Source organism: Anser cygnoides, chromosome 2 (genome assembly GCF_040182565.1).
Source record: "Anser cygnoides isolate HZ-2024a breed goose chromosome 2, Taihu_goose_T2T_genome, whole genome shotgun sequence".
Taxonomy (NCBI): domain Eukaryota; kingdom Metazoa; phylum Chordata; class Aves; order Anseriformes; family Anatidae; genus Anser; species Anser cygnoides.
Genome location: NC_089874.1, coordinates 21311349 through 21328428, shown reverse-complemented (window position 1 = coordinate 21328428; position 17080 = coordinate 21311349). Strand labels below are relative to the sequence as shown.

Below are 17080 nucleotides of genomic sequence, written 5' to 3'. Positions count from 1 at the left end.
CAATTTTTGTTTTTTTGAGTAAAATAGATATTGATCAGATTATGGCTGTAATGTTATTGTTAATTAGATTTTGACACAGGTTAAGTAAAGGGTTTAGCATTTGCAACAATCCTACTCTTGTAACTTTTTTAAATAAGATTTGGAAACCTGAATATAATTATGCAGTCATTTGACAACTGGTGGCAATACATATGATTTATATCATATGATTCATATTTGTATTTGAGTGACTTTTGTATTAAGATTACAAAAGCATGTTTTTAAGACACGAAATAGGTACTTGATGATAACCACAGAATCCCACAGAATTGTTGAGGTGATCTCACAACTGCAGTCACTTCTCAGTAAGCCAACAACCGATCTGACAGCGTGCTGGTGACGGGACTTGTTTCTACCACGCTATTAAAATGTGTCTGAAGGATACCGTGAAAAATGAGCCAGTAGGTGGGCAAACCCCAAAACGGTTGGTCAAAAACACTACACAGGCAGACAGAAGTGCAGTAAAGTTCCACAGAGGTGTTCCAAAAGGGAAGAGGCAGAGCCATGATACAAATAAACAAGGCAATTTCGCCAACGCGTAATGCTGCAGAATCTCAGTGGTTTTAAACTTGATGCCAAAATAGGGAAGTTATAACGTCTTAGAAACCACCATCCTCCTAAACATGACAACCGAGAAGCGATTCTGCTAAAAAATGCAGTCAGAGGACCAGAACCGCTGTGAGCAGCCTGGAAACGTTAAACGCAGGAGCTGCCGCTCGGGGCTGGACTCGGAGCCCCGGCGGTCCCGAGCGAGGCTCAGGCTCCACGCTTTTCCCCCCAGGAGGACAAACCCGGGGTCCCTCCCCGAGCCCCCCCGTCCCTAAGGGTACCGGGAGGGACCCGAAGGGCCCCACGCCCCCCCCTCAGGCCCGTCCCGCTCCCGCTCCCCCTCTCCCCCCGGCCCCCACCTGCCGCGCGCCGGTGCCGCAGGAAGTCCCGCCCCTGCGGCCGCCGCGGATTGGCGGGAGCCCCTCAGGGCGGCGGCCGCGCGGCTGTCGCCATGGCAACCAAGCACACGGCAACGTGCCTGACCGCCTTTAAGGCGTCCGGGAGGAATGGCGGCTCCCCCCCCCGCCCCAGTGCGTGATGACGCCCGCGGCGCCGTGACGTATCAGCCGTTAGGGGCGGGGCCAACGCTCTCCCCCTCCCCTCACCGCCCGGTCCGCCCCGGGGCCGCCGCGGGCCGAGCCGAGCCCCGGGGCCAGGCATGGGCCTCGTGTTCGCCAAGCTCTGGAGCCTCTTCGGGAACCAAGGTGGGCGCGGGGGGCTCCGGGCCGGCTGGGCCGGGCCGGACTGGGCTTCTCTCAGCGCGCGGCTTTCCGGCAGCTCAGCTCGCCCCTTCCCCGCTGCTCCGTCCCGGGTGGCCTCGGGGCCTGGGAGGGGAGGGGAGGGCGGTGCTGGTGGTGTGGGGACCCCAAAAAGCCACCTCCGAGCCCAGGGGAGCGGCGGCTCCTTCCCGGTGCATCCCGCGGAAAGGGCTTGTGCCGAGCTCAGCGCCTGCGGCTGCCGCTAGCTCGGTTACCGTAAATTAAAATATACTCCTTACTACCCATTTATTGTAATTAATCCCGTTTCCCTAGCCTTCATTGGTTAGGGAGCGACATACTCGAGCGATTCCCCATGTGTGCTGTTTTTCCGTGAGGCCCAGCGTTCGGAGCAGCCAGGCCGGCGGAGGTATTGTTCTCCTCAGGCTGCCCGTGCCGGCTCCGTGCCCGCTCTCCGGCTGTTACCTCCCGCAGCGAGGTTACTGCGGCTTTGTGGCTCGTGTTTGCTGCCGGCACGGCTTCAGAAGTTGTGGGAGCGGAGCACGCCCGCTGCCCCTTTAAAGGTCTTGTCACCAAGAGTGAACTTCTCTGAGTCTGTAAATAGCAGAGCAAAGTCTCCGTGTGTGTGCTTAGTAGCATCCGTCCATCTCATACCATTTTCTCACCCCATGGGAGTGGGGGGTAAGATCCAAACCATTTATCTTCATTTTCATTTATCCTCACATTTTTCCTGAAGTCTTCTATCCAGGCCTTCTGAATGATTACTTTCCATCTATTTGATTACTCTTATTTTTCTCAAGTGGGAAAACCATTTGAAAGGGTTCAAGGTTCCCCTTACTCTCCAGAAAACTGTGAAATACTACCTTGCTTTTTATTAAATACTGCAGCCCGCTGCTCCCTTCCTTCCCTCAAGGACTCCACCAAGACGTGGTGGAGTTCTCTGTGAGCAGAGATCTGATTAGAAGATAACTTCTGGTGGCTTTTATTGCTGGTCTGTATGGTCCCCTATGATGGTGATATTTACCCTCAGGAAGGGAGTAAGAGTTACAGTTTCATTGTTTTGGTTTCTTTCTTTGTTAGTACATGACATCACTGGGTTATGTTGATTCCGTTTCATTAGTGGAAAAAAGTGTCTTTGTTACTGTGTATTAATTTCTGAAAGTTATTTTTAATGCATTCAAAATATTAACTGTTAGTATGACGGTTATTGTGGCTGAGACAGTACCGTGAAATACTTACCATTCACCTTTTATCCCAATGGGAGATAAAATCATTTTGTTTAATCATTTTGCTTTTGTTTTCCCCATTCCCTGGTCTTATTATGGCAACTGCAGAGAGTAAAGTGAGTTTCTTTTCATGGCCAAGATTGAAATTCCACCCTAGAAAAGCTCTCTTCAACGATAAATTTTGGACCAATCTACTAGGATGTTCCTCTAAATGCACAGTTACTTTTCCCGTAATAATGATGATGTTAATTATAAAGGCAGTAATTACTGATTTGTTTTTGTTGTCCTTCTAGTTATATGTTAAATCTAGACTTTTTCTTGGAGAATTCATGGACTGACCCATGAAACTCCTTGTTGAGCAGACTAGCATGGTCAAAATCATTGTATTAGCAAATGAGAGGGAATATTGCAAATATAAAAATAGACCCAGATGTGCATGGAGCATGTCCTCAATCAGTTCATCATGGCTAGCATGGGTTGTGCTGATAGTCTGAGGTGCTTGATACTGGCAAAACAAAGATTTAGAAAGTGCCATGTGGCTTCCATCGAGGAGAGCATGGCAGAGGAGGTGTGCCAAAGTGCTAGAAGATACAGCTCAGGAAATCATAGCTGTTTCACTCTGGTATTAACTACGCAATGCACTTTTACTTTACATAAAGGTTAATAGCAGCTGAGCTGAAAATTCCAAATTTAAAAGACATTTAATCAATAGTATCTAGGCAGCTAAATACATTAAGGAATTATCAACTGGTGAACTAACACTGTTAACTTACAGGAAGAAGATAGGCAGGTAGCCTTCTCAAAAACTCACATCTTAAGATACTAACATCTTAAAATAAGCTCCAGGCATTTCTGTGCCTCCCGGTTAAGCACAGTTAAAGTAAATGCATGATGTATGGAAAATTAAGTACATTCAGAATGATTTCTGCAAACCAAAAAAAGATTCGTAACAGAGACACTTTATATCCTACTAAAGCACTGAATGTCACTTTATTAATTTACATGTCATCCACTTCTCTGGCAATTTGTTTCTCTTATCATTGTTTCCAACAGTAAGGATGAGGTACTGGAGGCAAGGTGGGGAGACTTGATCTAACATGTTCCTATAGGCATCCAATGGTACTTAGTAACTAATCTCTTCTACTGACCTCTTCTGGCAGCATTTTTTACTCTTTGTATTTAACTGGTTTATCCCTATGATTGAGGTAGCATCTGAATGTTTCTGTCAGGGAGCTGAGCCTGTCAGTTCTGTTCCAACTCGCCGCACTTGCAATAGAGATTGTACCAAGTGGTTCACCCTATTTTGTTTTGGTTCAGTTTGGCAAACCCGTACTAGTTCATGATGGAAGATGAAATAGTTGAAATGGTGCTCTGTGACAATAGCCAATGATGGAAAGTTTTAGATGGGGAAAGCTTTCTCGCTTTCTCCTACTCCCCTTGCAGAATGTGCTTTCACTTCCATCGCAGTGCACCATCTACTCTCCAAAACCGGTGTGTAGGATTTTGGAACAAGACAGGATGCAGTGCAGACAAGTTTATGGAATTCGAGTGATGCCTGTGCTGATCTGTGAGTTGATGACTATGAAAGAGGAAAGCTAAGCGTGTCTGCCCTTAGAACAGTCTGTCAGGGAACATCTGTTTAACTGTGCCGTTGTGTTTAGAAGGATTTGTTTCCAGACTGTTTGGCAGTAGCCTTTGGACAGTGGCTTTTTTATTATGTGTGGTGGTAGTAGTAGTGATCAAAACTGATCCAGGGCCTTATTTAATCTTTTTTATTTTGTTTTCTTGTCTTCATGCTTTTACAGTACAGAGGTTAAAGACTGAAAATAGACGATTAAACACTTCTGAGTTTTTCAGCTCTCAGTACATACTGGCTCTAAATCAAGGAGTAATTGAACTATGCGAACTGAAGTGTAGGTATTTTATTTATAAGAGAAACAATTGGTGTTAAAATAGATTATCTTTGTTCTGGGTGACTTACTGATGGCTTCCTGATTCTTTTTCAGTGTTTTTGAAACTGTCAGAAAAACATTGCCTGAGTATTGTTTTCACTTAAAATATTGTCACCTACAGCCAATTCAAATCTAGTTATAAATTATTGTAAGTTCAAGTTGGACTCTTGTTTATTTTTAACTTCATTTTTTAAAGTATATATTTTTTAAATTAAGAAGGTCATTTCTAAAGTCTAAGCTATGATTAAGAACTCAAATAACAGTCTGCTAAGCAACATGTGGAGATATGAATAAATGGTGGTGCAGCTAACTTACTGTCTGTCAGTACATATCTGGATAAACCTTGCTTGACTTACTCATCATGATCTGTGTAACTCTTAATGGAGGTATAAGGACAAAACAGAAGTGAGCATAGCAACCTTGTTAAAGGCAACTTTTGACCCTTCCCGAGTCTATATTTTAGTTGCTTTGGATGACAGCTGTTCATAATCTTCTAGGTTACTCTGAATAAATGCTATAGATGTTTAAAAAAAAAAAAACGAAGTGCTACCATAAGAAAAATAATGGTTGGCTCTAAATCAAGGTGGTAGAACTTCTGTAACTCCATGGGTTACTTCATTTAGGCTTGCTGGCAGTCCCCAGACCATAAAGTCAGGCTAGCAGAGACCATTATCTAGAAAACCATCTGGGGTTTGATTCCAGTTACTAGTGAAGTTTATAGACAAGTTTTCATTCTTGTTAGTAAGTCTGGAAATATAAGATGTATTCAAGCAGTTCTCTTGTGTTAAATAGAAGATTCAAAGGCAGCTTTTCACTTAGTGTGCAGAATGCATTCTTGCGCTGGAAAGTTTTGGTAAAATCCTGTTCCACCTGCTTTCTGTTTAGCAAACTTCTATCTGCTTTCAGTTTTGAAGCCTCCAAGACAGTTTTACTTAGCAACTGGGCAGTGCTGTTTGGTGCCTGATAATGATCAGTACTCTTTCCCTCTGTGATTTCTTCTTTCAAATACAACATCTTGCCCATCACTAAAGTATTTAGCCTTTTGTTTTTCTTTGTGGTTTTATTTTTGTCAAGTTAGAGGAAGGGGCAAAAACACTAACTGAATCTTCAGTTTCAGATCCTTTTACAAAACCCTTATGTAGGGGGAAATATAAGAGCAAGCGAAGAGAAGAGCGTATTATGTCTGTCTTCTGACATCTGCAAGATCATTTTAACTTTCCTGTTATGTTGTAATACTGGACTGGCAGCAGTTTTTTAACAATACCACATAGATATATTTTTTAACAACCGCCCAAGAAAGGTTGATATAACGGAATTCTTTGGATTCTTTCAAGTAGCCTAATACTCTTTTTTCATGTGTTTGCTTTCTTCTACTCATTTCTATTATATTTTTTCCTCTTTCTACCTGATTCATAAAGACTCAGCTCTTCTACTGTGGCAGCTGTCTTCAGGATTTTCTTCTCCTGTTGCCAAGACCATAGTGAATGGGGAAGATATTCAGGAGCACAGCCCAAACTGATACCAATACCACCCAGTGTAAGAAACTTGGGTTAGTCTCAAAGTACAGAACACAAAGCGCTTAAATCAGAGCCTGTGGTTTACCCCATAATCATCCTTCCTCTTAAATGAAGCATCTGCCTTCAACTTGTTGCTCTTGTAAACAAGTACTTGGTAAAGCTTTGTTTTGTCTTAGTATAACAATATTTAAGTTCATATGTTTATCTGTTAATGTACATGTACAAGTAAAAATTGTGTAATCTAACCAAACTAGAGAGAAATTCAACTTCTGTGTTTGTAGGTGAAGAGATTTTCATTAGCACAGATGACAGTTCTGAAAGCAATGAGTTGTTCTACCTTTAATGAAAGGTGGAGACAGCTATTTGCATAAGATATTGTTGCTTTCATCTCATTAATTTTGTCCTCACCTCATTAATTAATACTTGTGTGACTTTCTTCTATGTGGATGTTGAGTTACTGTATAAAATACTGTTTGACTACAGAGCTAAGCTGTGTGTCATCGTACTCCCCCCAGCCCTCCCTTTCCCAATTAGTGTTGAACCATTTGCATATCAGTGGCTTTCAAAAAATCAACTGATTGGGGAAAAATACTTTTTCCTACTTTCAGTAGTGTGGTACCATTTAATCAATGCTTTTCATGTTCATTCTTAAGCAAGGCTCTGGATTCTGATGTGAAGGTGGGAAAGAGCAGATGTAACATGTTACTAAATTTTTGTTTTGTTTTTGTTTTGTTTGGCTGGCTTCTTTTCCTCCTTGAAAAAATGCAAACAGTGTTGTGAAATTAGTCATATTCCAGACAATAGTTGAGAAATATGGTTGTTTTGAAAACAACAGAAGGGTATTTCTGTGTTTCAACTTCGAAAGCCCTTTAAACTGTACTGCATTTGAAGAAGAAAAGGAGAGGCTAGCTATGTGGAATGTTTTATTAGAGTTGAAAGCAGAGAGGATTTCATACTATTTATGTATCGAGGAAGATTATTAATTAGTGGTGCTGCTTCTTCTGGGGCTAAAAGTATTACTGGACTTAAGGCCAGGAGAAGTTAGTTTCTTAGGATATGTTGGCAGGACGTGGCAGTACAAAAACCAATACAGGGAAAAGTGTTTCAACAAGTGTTAGGGCCATGTCTCTTAACAAAACTTCTAAAAGCCCAAAGGGATTTATTAAAATTACTTTGAGTATGAAAACCCTGAATATACATCAGTAGATGTATTTTTTTAACAAATTCCTTATTCTTCCTTAGACTACGCACTCGCAGGCAAAAAATCTACCACCTTGATATTTGATAGATCTCTTAGGAATTTGTGATAAGTGTGGTAGATTTGAAAGTGGTGTTTTAGAGGAAGTCTCTAAGCTGTGAAGCAAGTTTTGTTTTGGAATAAATGCCTTTAGAATTTTAAATATGACCCCTTGTGAGTGAGCCTGTTTACAAGCTTTTTGTGTGAGTTTTGCTTCTGGTATCTATTTGTAGCTTCTCTCTGCTCTCAAATAATTTGCGTTTTTTGTCAGTAGGCAAATTGGTATCTTCTGACTTCTGGCATGTATCTAAAAAAAACCATTGTAATTGACTGGGCTGTTGTATTTGAAATTCTAAAAAGGATTAAATACAGAGAAACAGATAAGTTCTGGAGTTTGTTTGTTTCCCCAGTGCTTGAAAAAATAACATTGCAGCATCTGGGAGATTGCTATTATATAAGCAGAACTTTTCAGCTCAGAACTTGAGTGTTGGAATTTGTCACCTACTGAAAATACAGCTTCCTCTTTGTACCATGAGAATGATGGTGGTGTGGTCCCTTAACTAATGGTTATTGTTCAGCCTTGTGTTGCAGGCTAATGTTTTCTACACTCTTTGGATTTCCTTTGCATCACTGAGGAACAGGTTCATACATTCTGTGGAAAACTATCTCTTTGAAAATTCTCTGTAACTGGTGGTTTACTGAAACTTGGCTTTGACGTATTATAAATTTTATTTTGGATGTTTGCTCATCTTCTTAAGAAGACAACACTGATAAGAGTTATATTTTTCCTTGCATTTTTCTTTGTAATACTAGATCTTTTCTTTCTTTCCCTTTTTTAATGGATTCATGCTAGTAATTCTTCCTTTATGAACACTTCCAATACTGACTTGTCCTTAAACTGTAGTCTTAGGAGAAGAGGCTTTATGGATTTTTTTCTTCCAAGAAGCTGTCACTACTTTGTGTAGCATAATGAATTCGGACAAACAAGCTGTTGCTTTCTTAAATAAGAAAAAGTAATTAACAAGAACTGTAATTATCGCTGTTTCTGCTAGTTTATTCTTGTCTTTTTTTCTGTGTATGCAGAGCACAAAGTAATCATTGTGGGACTTGATAATGCTGGAAAGACTACAATTCTTTACCAGTTGTAAGTATACAAACTACTTTGTTTTTCTTAGTTTTAGTATTTGGCATTGATTTAATCATTGAAAATTCAGGTTTGGAACCTGGCAGAATCTCCAGGGGTGCGGTAGGTCGTAGTTTGTATGTGAATTGTGTTAGTTGTTCTAAACATATTTAGATTTAGTATTTAAATGCTAAGTGGAAGAACTGAAGTATTTTAAAACTGAATTGTAAATCAATTGAATAACAAAATTGTACATACAAGCACATAGTGACCTGAAAATTTCATTGCTATCAAAGCCTATTTTTATTGGTAAACATTGAAAAAATAATTTGACCAAGAACTACAGAGAAGAAAGTTTTTTTAGAAAGAAAGATTTTTATATTAATGGGAGTTCTAGCCACTGTGCAAAATCCATAAATGTTTCCAAATGTTTCCTAATTTCAATAGCTAAAATCTGTGATGGAAGTTTTCCTCAGAATAGTATTTCAACTTGCCTAGGTCCAACCATAAACTTTTTCTACAGTGTCATTGCACTGTATCACATCACCCTTAAATCTTGCCAGCATTGCAGGAATATCTATGATAAATCCAAGCATATTGGCAGGAACATAGTTACTGTTGTGATTGTGGAGACGGAGGAGTGCATAATGAAATGACTATCTGTATATTTAGATATGAAGGTACCAGAAAACCCTTTTTCCTAAGTTTTGTCAAAATTCAAAGGTAGAATTGAGAAATTTTCAGTTAAGTAAACTGGTGGTCCTTCAGAATTTATTCTGTTATCAAATTGCTAAGTTGAATGCTCGTCTAAAGTTATATTCTGGTTTATATTTTGCACGGTTAATTGCTCTCCTTATTTGTGATCTTCAGAAAGGTGACTTCTCTTTTGAAATAAGAGCACTATAAGAATCTAATTTGTCTAAAAAGTCATTTGAAAAATGCCTTTTAATAAGGGAACGCTGTTAAAATGCAGATGCTTATCTGCATTTGTTATAAACCTTTTACATGCGTATTTTTCATTGCTGGTGTCTACAGTCTGCAACAAAAACAAGTACATTTGAATTTTGTCAACCACAGTTTCCAGACGATATTCACATTAAACTAACCTTACTAAAGAACAGCTCTTAAATATTTGCTTTATTTCCATAGAAATTCAAATATATAACTTGAGAAATGCGTCATCTTTTTAGGTTTTTATCAGAGCTAGACATATTTACTTTTTCTGCAACAAATTTGTTAAGCAAATTGAGCTGTGACAAGCCTTGTGAATTTTATTGGCTGGTCTTTATAATGTTATATTGTTTCCTTTAGCTTAATGAATGAAGTGGTTCATACTTCTCCAACCATAGGAAGCAATGTAGAAGAAATAGTGGTGAAAAACACCCATTTCTTAATGTGGGATATTGGAGGACAAGAATCATTACGGTCATCATGGAATACCTATTATTCGAACACAGAGGTATGAGAAGCTACTTTGAAGTATGCAAATTCCATAAGTTTGTTTAAAATTCTTTTTTTTACTGGGAACATTGGTAGATTTTTATGAAGTTCGTGGTTATATTGTGTTTGTTCTTTCTTAAAAAGACAAAACCTAAAAGTGTAATATGTCTCTGGTATGCAGCCAATTTCCTGGTAATATTTTAAGTATTTTTCATGTTTACTTCAATGTTGTTTGATCTGTGGCATAAATTGTGAAGTTAGACTTTTTTCCTAGGCAATTGAGTGATATTAAAATAAGAAATTGAGTTATTGCATATTTTTCGAGTGGATTTTAAAGCAAATTTTGCCATGTACTTGGCAAGTTCAGTGAGGATACGCAGTGGTTAACCTAGCTTCTGTACATCGGTCTGAAATGGTTCTGAAGTAATGATAACTAAGGATGAAGAATAAAATTTTAATCTAGACAGCAGTATTTAAAAGTTCATCAGCTTGTGGCTTTTATCCAAGGGATAAAGGAAAACCTAACTGCAGTACTCTTGATGTACTGATAAAGCTGCTATTGCTTGAAAGGATGGAGTAGAATTTGTCAATGGCTGTTTCTTTGCTGAAAGGTTATGGACACAATGTGCACTTAAAATCTCTGTAGCCTCACTTTACACCTTGATGTAAAGGGTTTTAAATTTTTCTTACCATTTCTACTAAAAATAGAGATGTCTTGTAGATGTTATTCATTATATAAACCTTATGTGAAAATAAGTTTTTTTTTTTGCCCTATCCCCCTCTTTGAGAGAGGGGAGGTTAGAGTGATCCAACCCAGATGTTCAGAAACCTATGTATTAAAAACCTGGTGATAACATCTCAATCTTAGCTCTAGTATTTTAAGCTTACTTTTAATTTTATCTGAAAAGTATGTGTATGTGTGATACAAATACATACATAAGAGGGTGAAGAACATCTGTGAGCAATATCTGGCAGATGAGTTCTTGACATTTGTTCATTGAATATTCTTTGATTTTTGGAATTTGAGTAGATGCATCTTAGTTCGTTTTTGATCCTTTTGGAGATGCTTTCCATGTTCTGCCTAGTAAGCGTGTGAAATCCAACGCTTTCTGGCATTTGGAAAGAACTTTACTTAGCAGCTTTGTCTGCTGGAAACAGCTGAAGAAGAAAAGGGTCTGTTTGGTATGCTAATCCTAGCATCCCTGTTATGAATAATTGCTATACTGTTCCTCCTCATCTGCTAGACATCTCAAAGCCACAGCAGCATTAAATTGACTTAGTATTTCATAGTTTGTGGTCATTTTCAATGGGCAATGAATCTTTTTAATTTTTTAAGGCACAGTGATTTGGAGCGTATGTTGGAGAACTGTAGCAGTAACTTCCAGTCCTCCTTTTTTGTTACCGACTCACGTGCAGCTTTGTCTTTTCTCTCTTTCCTTATTTAGCAATTGAAGCAATCTAACAAATCTTTGGAATGATGAGGGAAAAAAATAGTTTTGTAGAGCATACCTATTATATTTAGTTTCAACTTAACTCGATTGATTCTGCAATTGTATTTTAAGGGATCACATTTTTTACACAGAAGATATTGAGATAGCACAGGATTTGCAGGGAGAGGAAAGAGCAGGAAGCTCTCATGGTTAAGTTATTCTCAGGGAGAAAAGCAAAAGGAAAGAGACAGTAGGAGAGAAAAAGGGATGGCAAAATATTCCCAGAGGAGAGTTGGGAAGAGAAGCGCTGGAGTCTCTAGATGAGTGTCATCTCCTGTGTTCCCTCTCCAGTGCAGCATGTGTTCCCTGTAATTCTTTTTTTACAGTAGCTGTATAATTTTTATAATATTGCCTCTTGATCTCCTTACTGGTGGCAGCAACCTATGATGCCGTTTGAGCAGCTCAGTGTGTACTCCGGTCAGGGCAAGTGTTGAACGCTGATCAATTGTTACGGTTTGTGTATGCACACTATTGCATAATGCTTACAAGCTTTTCTTAAGTGTATCTAACTTACTATGTAACATTATTTTTTTTCCACTTCTAGTATAAGGCTATGAATTAAAAGATACAAAAAAAGGAAAGAAAAATGGGGTTAAAAGAGTCATTTTCACACTAGTGACAATTGCCTCCCATGGGAAACCTGATGTGGCAGACCTAGCAGTGTTAAAGGATTCACGAGTGCCTGACCGTGAGAATGTCACTTGGAAGAACATTAAGGGTAAAATCAGTGCCATAGCTGTCTCCAAGTGCCTAGGTAGACCAGTGCAAAGTTGTGACAGGCCAACTTTGCATTACAAAGGGTAAGGTGTTGCACCATAATGCTAAGCCCTACAGGTGCGTAGCTTTCTGAGGTCTGATGTAGGATTTTGAAAAAAGTTCTCTTAAGCCTTGTGAGGATGGTGATGGTAGATTAAGTGTTTTTAAATAGGGAGTTTCAATTTCAGCTTTGTTTTCCTGAGTATACAAGTAGTAGTGGACATTAATAGCTGTTTTCATTGATAACTTCGTAGCAATTTTGTCATCCGTGTTTTAAGTGTGATCCATGATCTGTAGGTGCTTTTGGTACCTACATCACTATTTTGTGTATGCTGTGGGGGCTGAAAATCAAGCCTCGTGATTTTAAGTGTGGTACATAAAAGTAGAGCTTAATAGCAGTGCTGAAATGTACAAGCAATAGATGTTTTTTTAAACTATAATCTTTATGTAGGATTCCTAGGGCACTAATGAAAGGATGTAACAAACTTCTTGCTCTATTTTTTAATGTGCTCTAAAAGTCTGTGTCTGTCTTACATACAAAGACATGTGGTAGTGATCACTTGAAAATGTACTTTCTATAACTTACTTTTTTTACTTACATATTATACTATTGTTTTTTCCCCAGTTCATCATTCTGGTTGTTGACAGCATTGACAGAGAGCGACTTTCTATTACAAAAGAGGAACTTTATAGAATGCTGGCTCATGAGGTAAAGTAGGGTGTTGGGATAATAGTCTCCCTTTGTTGTGATCAGTCAAATAGCACTACGTGCTTCCTATATTTATAGAAGTTACACTGTCACAGAAAAGTTGAGCCTAAATGTGCATGCATGTTGACTATGTTTTGAAACCATATAAATTATAAATAAACAGGGAAAGCTATCATGAAGCACTCTTGTAGTAGGGCTTGCTTGATTGTAATCAAAAATCTGAGTGATTTACAGTGTTTCAAATGAATGTTTTTACTTTAAAGTTTATTAATCTAGATGGCATTTGGTAGTAAGGAGCAAATATATTAACAAAAAAGGAGGAAATATGACTTTTTGTGGTGAAATTTTCTATTGTAATTAGTTTCTAGTGTTATAAGATTAGGAGATTGTGATCTATTATCTCTTGAAAACAATCAGTAGGCCTCAACTGTAATAAGTACTACTTGTAGTAGTGAGTTTTTATCTTTGGATCCTAAAGGTTTGTTTTTCTCTTAATGGAGAAATTGTCTCCGAATTTAATATACATTTAAATATGTTAAACACTTTTAATTAAACCTGCCAGCTGCCTGCATTTTGCATTTGTTTTCCCTTTTCCACTCCTAAGAACATGCAGCCCAGTGTGCTTCATTGCATTGTGGAATCCTAATTTCCATACAAAAAAACCCAACTTCTTACTAGCTTCTGTTTTTCCTTAAGCTGCTGCAGCATTATTAGAGCTCCCTTTTTGGAACAGCAGTATAAAAGTTTTGTTTGATTGTTACTGTTTTAATCACTACAGAATTTGCTTAATGAAGTGGAAAATAATTTCAAGGGAACGATATCTAGCAGGGTTTTCCATTTGAATAGCATCTAATACTGATTTTGAATAGTTTATCCAGTAAAAATTCCACTGGATGGTTTAGAGCTCTGTGAAGTGTATGTTGACAAGACTTACTTTAGTTAACATATGAACATATGGACAAAACCAAAAGGGTAGTAGTATAATACATCATAATTTGATTCCCTACGGTGAACACTTCTAAATAAATTGGTCTCTTCAGTATTAATGCAATTGATTTTTAATGCAGTAAAGCTGTTAAAAATATCTGTTACATTGTAATTGCATTCAAGCTAATCTACGTTTTCTTGAGATACTCAGTTAATGCAATAGCCTGTTAGTTCTATATAATAACTTCTATGAATACTTTTAACTACTTCTAGGATTTACGAAAAGCTGCAGTTCTCATCTTTGCAAACAAGCAGGACATGAAAGGCTGCATGACAGCTGCCGAGATATCTACATACCTCACCCTTAGCTCCATAAAGGATCACCCATGGCACATTCAGTCCTGTTGTGCTTTGACAGGAGAAGGGTAAATGTTTCCTGTTTAAGTACAATAATATATGGTAAATGGAACACTGATATTTCATCTTGTCTTTAAAGCAGTATTCTATTTCTCTAATGTTTCTCAAAGTTTTTTTCAGCTGTGCTGTACCCTTTACAACAATGTGGTGGGGGGGGGGCATCGCAGAGGGGGGGGCATCGCAGAGAGCGTTCACGAACATCAGTTCAGAAACATTAATCATCCTAGGCTCCTTTTTTGAATAAGAAGCCTTAAATAATTAGAACTTCTAAAATTGTGATATTAGTGAGACCAAGTCATTCAAACAAACAAGCAAAAAAAAAAAACCACTCAGAGTAAAATAACTGCATGGTCCTCTTCAGGATGAACTTAGAAGAATCAAAGGAGATTAGCACCATGACAGGGAAGGCGGCCTTCTTGGATAAATCATGATTTACTTTACAAAGGTGAAGTTAAAGGTGGTGTCAACTATGTAACTGAATCCCTAGCAAATCAAAGGGAATACTGTCTTGAAATGGAAGGCCTTTAAATAGACATGGAAAAGGAGTGAGTAAGCAGGTTAGATCCCATGCAATCCTGGTGTTCAATATAGACATGCTTACAGTTTTGTATTGTGGAATTCTTGATGCACTGCCTTTTTTTTGAACCAATTCAGTCTGGGTAACTGAGTCTTTTGTCTTTTAGTCTTGGAATGAAAAGATCTAGTGTTCAGTTAGGCAGTTTCTCATGATTTGGTTCTATGTACTTCTGAGTAAGCAAATTAAAAGTAGCACGTTTTAGATTTAGAACAAAAATTGAAAGAGTGCCAAGCTTCAATAAAATAGCATGTTTGACTAGCTTCTTACGGCTAAAGCCTAAGTGGACTTAGTTTAAAACATTGTGTATTCTGTTGATGTTTCATTCCCCATTCCAGATGATTTTTTTTAATTTTAAGCAGATGATTTTAACTGTAAGAGAAGTAGAAAACACTTTTAAGATGTTGCAATAGATCTAGTACCAATATAATATCTCTTTATTTTTCAGATTATGCCAAGGCTTGGAGTGGATGACCTCCCGTATTGGAGTGAGATAGCTTTTTTCCAAAAGAAGAGACTTCTATTTATCCTGTGAACATGTACATTTTTCTGTACTTCTGGCTGCTGAGCCAGTGACCATGTTTAATTTATATCAGCCAATCTCCAAGCTGTACTTGAATCAAGTGCAGTTGAACTTGAAACACAAAGTATTTTCTTAACCTTTTTTTAATACACTAATCTTCAACTGGATGGACATATATGAATCTGTTTTTAAGCATTTAAATTCCTCTGACTATGTATTCTAACTTTTTCAATGATAGCTTTATAAAATCTGTTTTGTCATTGTCAATATTTCATACTTCCTCTTTCTAAAAAGTTTCTATAACTTACTAACATAATAAATCAACATAGTTTGTTTAATAATGAAAAAGTAGTGAGTAGTTTGACTTTACTCTGGCATAGATTTTAGTCTTCAAGGATAACCATGGGGGACTGAAAACCATTCAGTTGGGCTTCCTGGAACATCAGCAGAGTTCTAGCCAGCACTAGTAAAGAATGCAAAAATTTAAATGCTGAATGAGTTAGTTATAGTTAATTATTAAGGTAGCTTTTAACCTAGTATATAATTGAATTTCTGCCTTAAAAGAAATCTGTCCTCCTCATTTTGTCTGATAAGTAATTATAGGTTATGACTCTCTTCCTTTCACCTGCAAATAGATCTCTGCACAGTGGTTAAATAATTTTTGTTATTAAGTGTTGGTTTATTCATTTAGACTTTGAATACCGTTTTTAAAAATAAACCCCTTGGTAATTAAATTTGGAATCATGGCAGACAGTGTTATGTGTAATCTGTTAAAATTTTAAATGCTGTACATACATGAGCCTTTCTCACCTTTTATTGAGAGTGCTGTTTTCTAAATGAATGTAAAATCAAAAGGGAAGCCAGATTTATAAACAGAACAGAATCATGGTGCTGTATCTGTATGTATCTGTGGATTTGAGAATGAAGCTAACCTTGACCTTATTTACATACTGTCAAATCTAAATGTTTTTAGATTCCATTGCACGGAAAATATTTTGCCTTATATTTGTTTTTACAGTTATTTGCAGGATTAGAGACCTTCTGATTTTGTGGTTTGAGTTACTCATTCACCTGAACTTTATGAACTGGAAGCAGAAAAAGTAGAGGGCTTCCAGTTAAAAAAACAGGTGGTAAAAGATTGGACCTAGTAACTCTTAATTCAATTTGGAGATGATGTTAGATCTGGAAAGAGAATCTGAAACAGCAGATTCTGTGTTAATCGAGCATATTGGACACACACAAAATGCAAATCCAGAGGGGGAAAAGAAATCAACACTAGGCATCCAATTCCGAGTAAAACCCTGCTAGCAATGAGATATCTAACCTACGTAAATGCTTAAACTACACAAAAGCACCATTCTGTGCTTCTGCATGCCTGAACAACTACATGGAGCATGGTCACTAGAAAAAATTCTAATTGACTAGAGTCCTTTAATGACAAAATGTTTTTGATGAATTTTGTTTTAATAATTCAAGCACACTGAGTTTTAATAAAATTTTAAGTTTTGTAAATTTCCAATATGATTCCATTTTTATTTGAACAAAGCTTAATGAAATGTTAACAATGCCATCAAATATGTTATAAGTGTTAAAAAAGACTTCAAATATAAGTTGAATCAGTGATTGGTTGCTACATATTAATGTTGGCTAGCAAAAGTCATATTTAGGAGAGACTATGTTGAGTGTCAAGTCAAAATGCTCAGAAAGTAATGCAAACCAAAACTAATACTTAAAAAGAGAATGCAAAACAAGGTTAAATTCTGATACTAAAGCTTATTGCTGTGATGTTCATGCTAACAACTGTTCTAATTTGTGGAAATAAGTTTTGTTTTGTTCTTTGGGAAGTAAATTATAAATGAAAAAATAAATGATACTGTGAATGAGG

At 37.7% G+C, this 17080-nt stretch overlaps 2 protein-coding genes across 6 annotated transcripts in view; one reads left to right on the top strand and one right to left on the bottom strand.

Moving 5' to 3' along the window:
- The window catches only part of NSUN6 (NOP2/Sun RNA methyltransferase 6), a 21799-nt gene extending 20630 nt beyond the window's left edge, over positions 1-1169 (bottom strand). The window contains exon 1 of one of the 3 annotated variants that reach the window (XM_048061740.2): positions 948-1169. The gene's annotated coding sequence lies outside the window, so the exon portion shown is untranslated. Of the gene's footprint in view, positions 1-280; positions 889-947 lie in introns of those variants that run through there. The other 2 variants (XM_048061742.2, XM_013172089.3) reach the window with 2 other exon arrangements.
- ARL5B (ADP ribosylation factor like GTPase 5B) lies at positions 1159-17080 on the top strand. Of its 3 annotated transcripts, none has more exons than XM_048061743.2 (6): positions 1159-1292; positions 8320-8380; positions 9671-9818; positions 12671-12754; positions 13955-14106; positions 15121-17080. In XM_048061743.2, the coding sequence occupies exons 1-6, from the start codon at positions 1247-1249 to the stop codon at positions 15167-15169; spliced, it is 540 nt and encodes a 179-aa protein (XP_047917700.1). In that variant the 5' UTR covers positions 1159-1246; the 3' UTR covers positions 15170-17080. The 3 variants fall into 3 exon arrangements, with proteins under 3 accessions (XP_047917700.1, XP_047917701.1, XP_047917702.1); XM_048061744.2 differs by having other exon boundaries at positions 13955-14140; XM_048061745.2 differs by lacking the exon at positions 1159-1292 and adding an exon at positions 7716-7877.

What these genes read in the sequence shown, in the direction of transcription:
- ARL5B (XM_048061743.2), top strand. Translation starts at nt 1,247, where the DNA reads ATGGGCCTCGTGTTCGCCAAGCTCTGGAGCCTCTTCGGGAACCAAG. An exon ending in GAGCCTCTTCGGGAACCAAG is followed by an intron (nt 1,293 to 8,319) that starts GTGGGCGCGGGG and finishes CTGTGTATGCAG; the next exon opens with AGCACAAAGTAATCATTGTG. An exon ending in TGTGCTTTGACAGGAGAAGG is followed by an intron (nt 14,107 to 15,120) that starts GTAAATGTTTCC and finishes TTTATTTTTCAG; the next exon opens with ATTATGCCAAGGCTTGGAGT.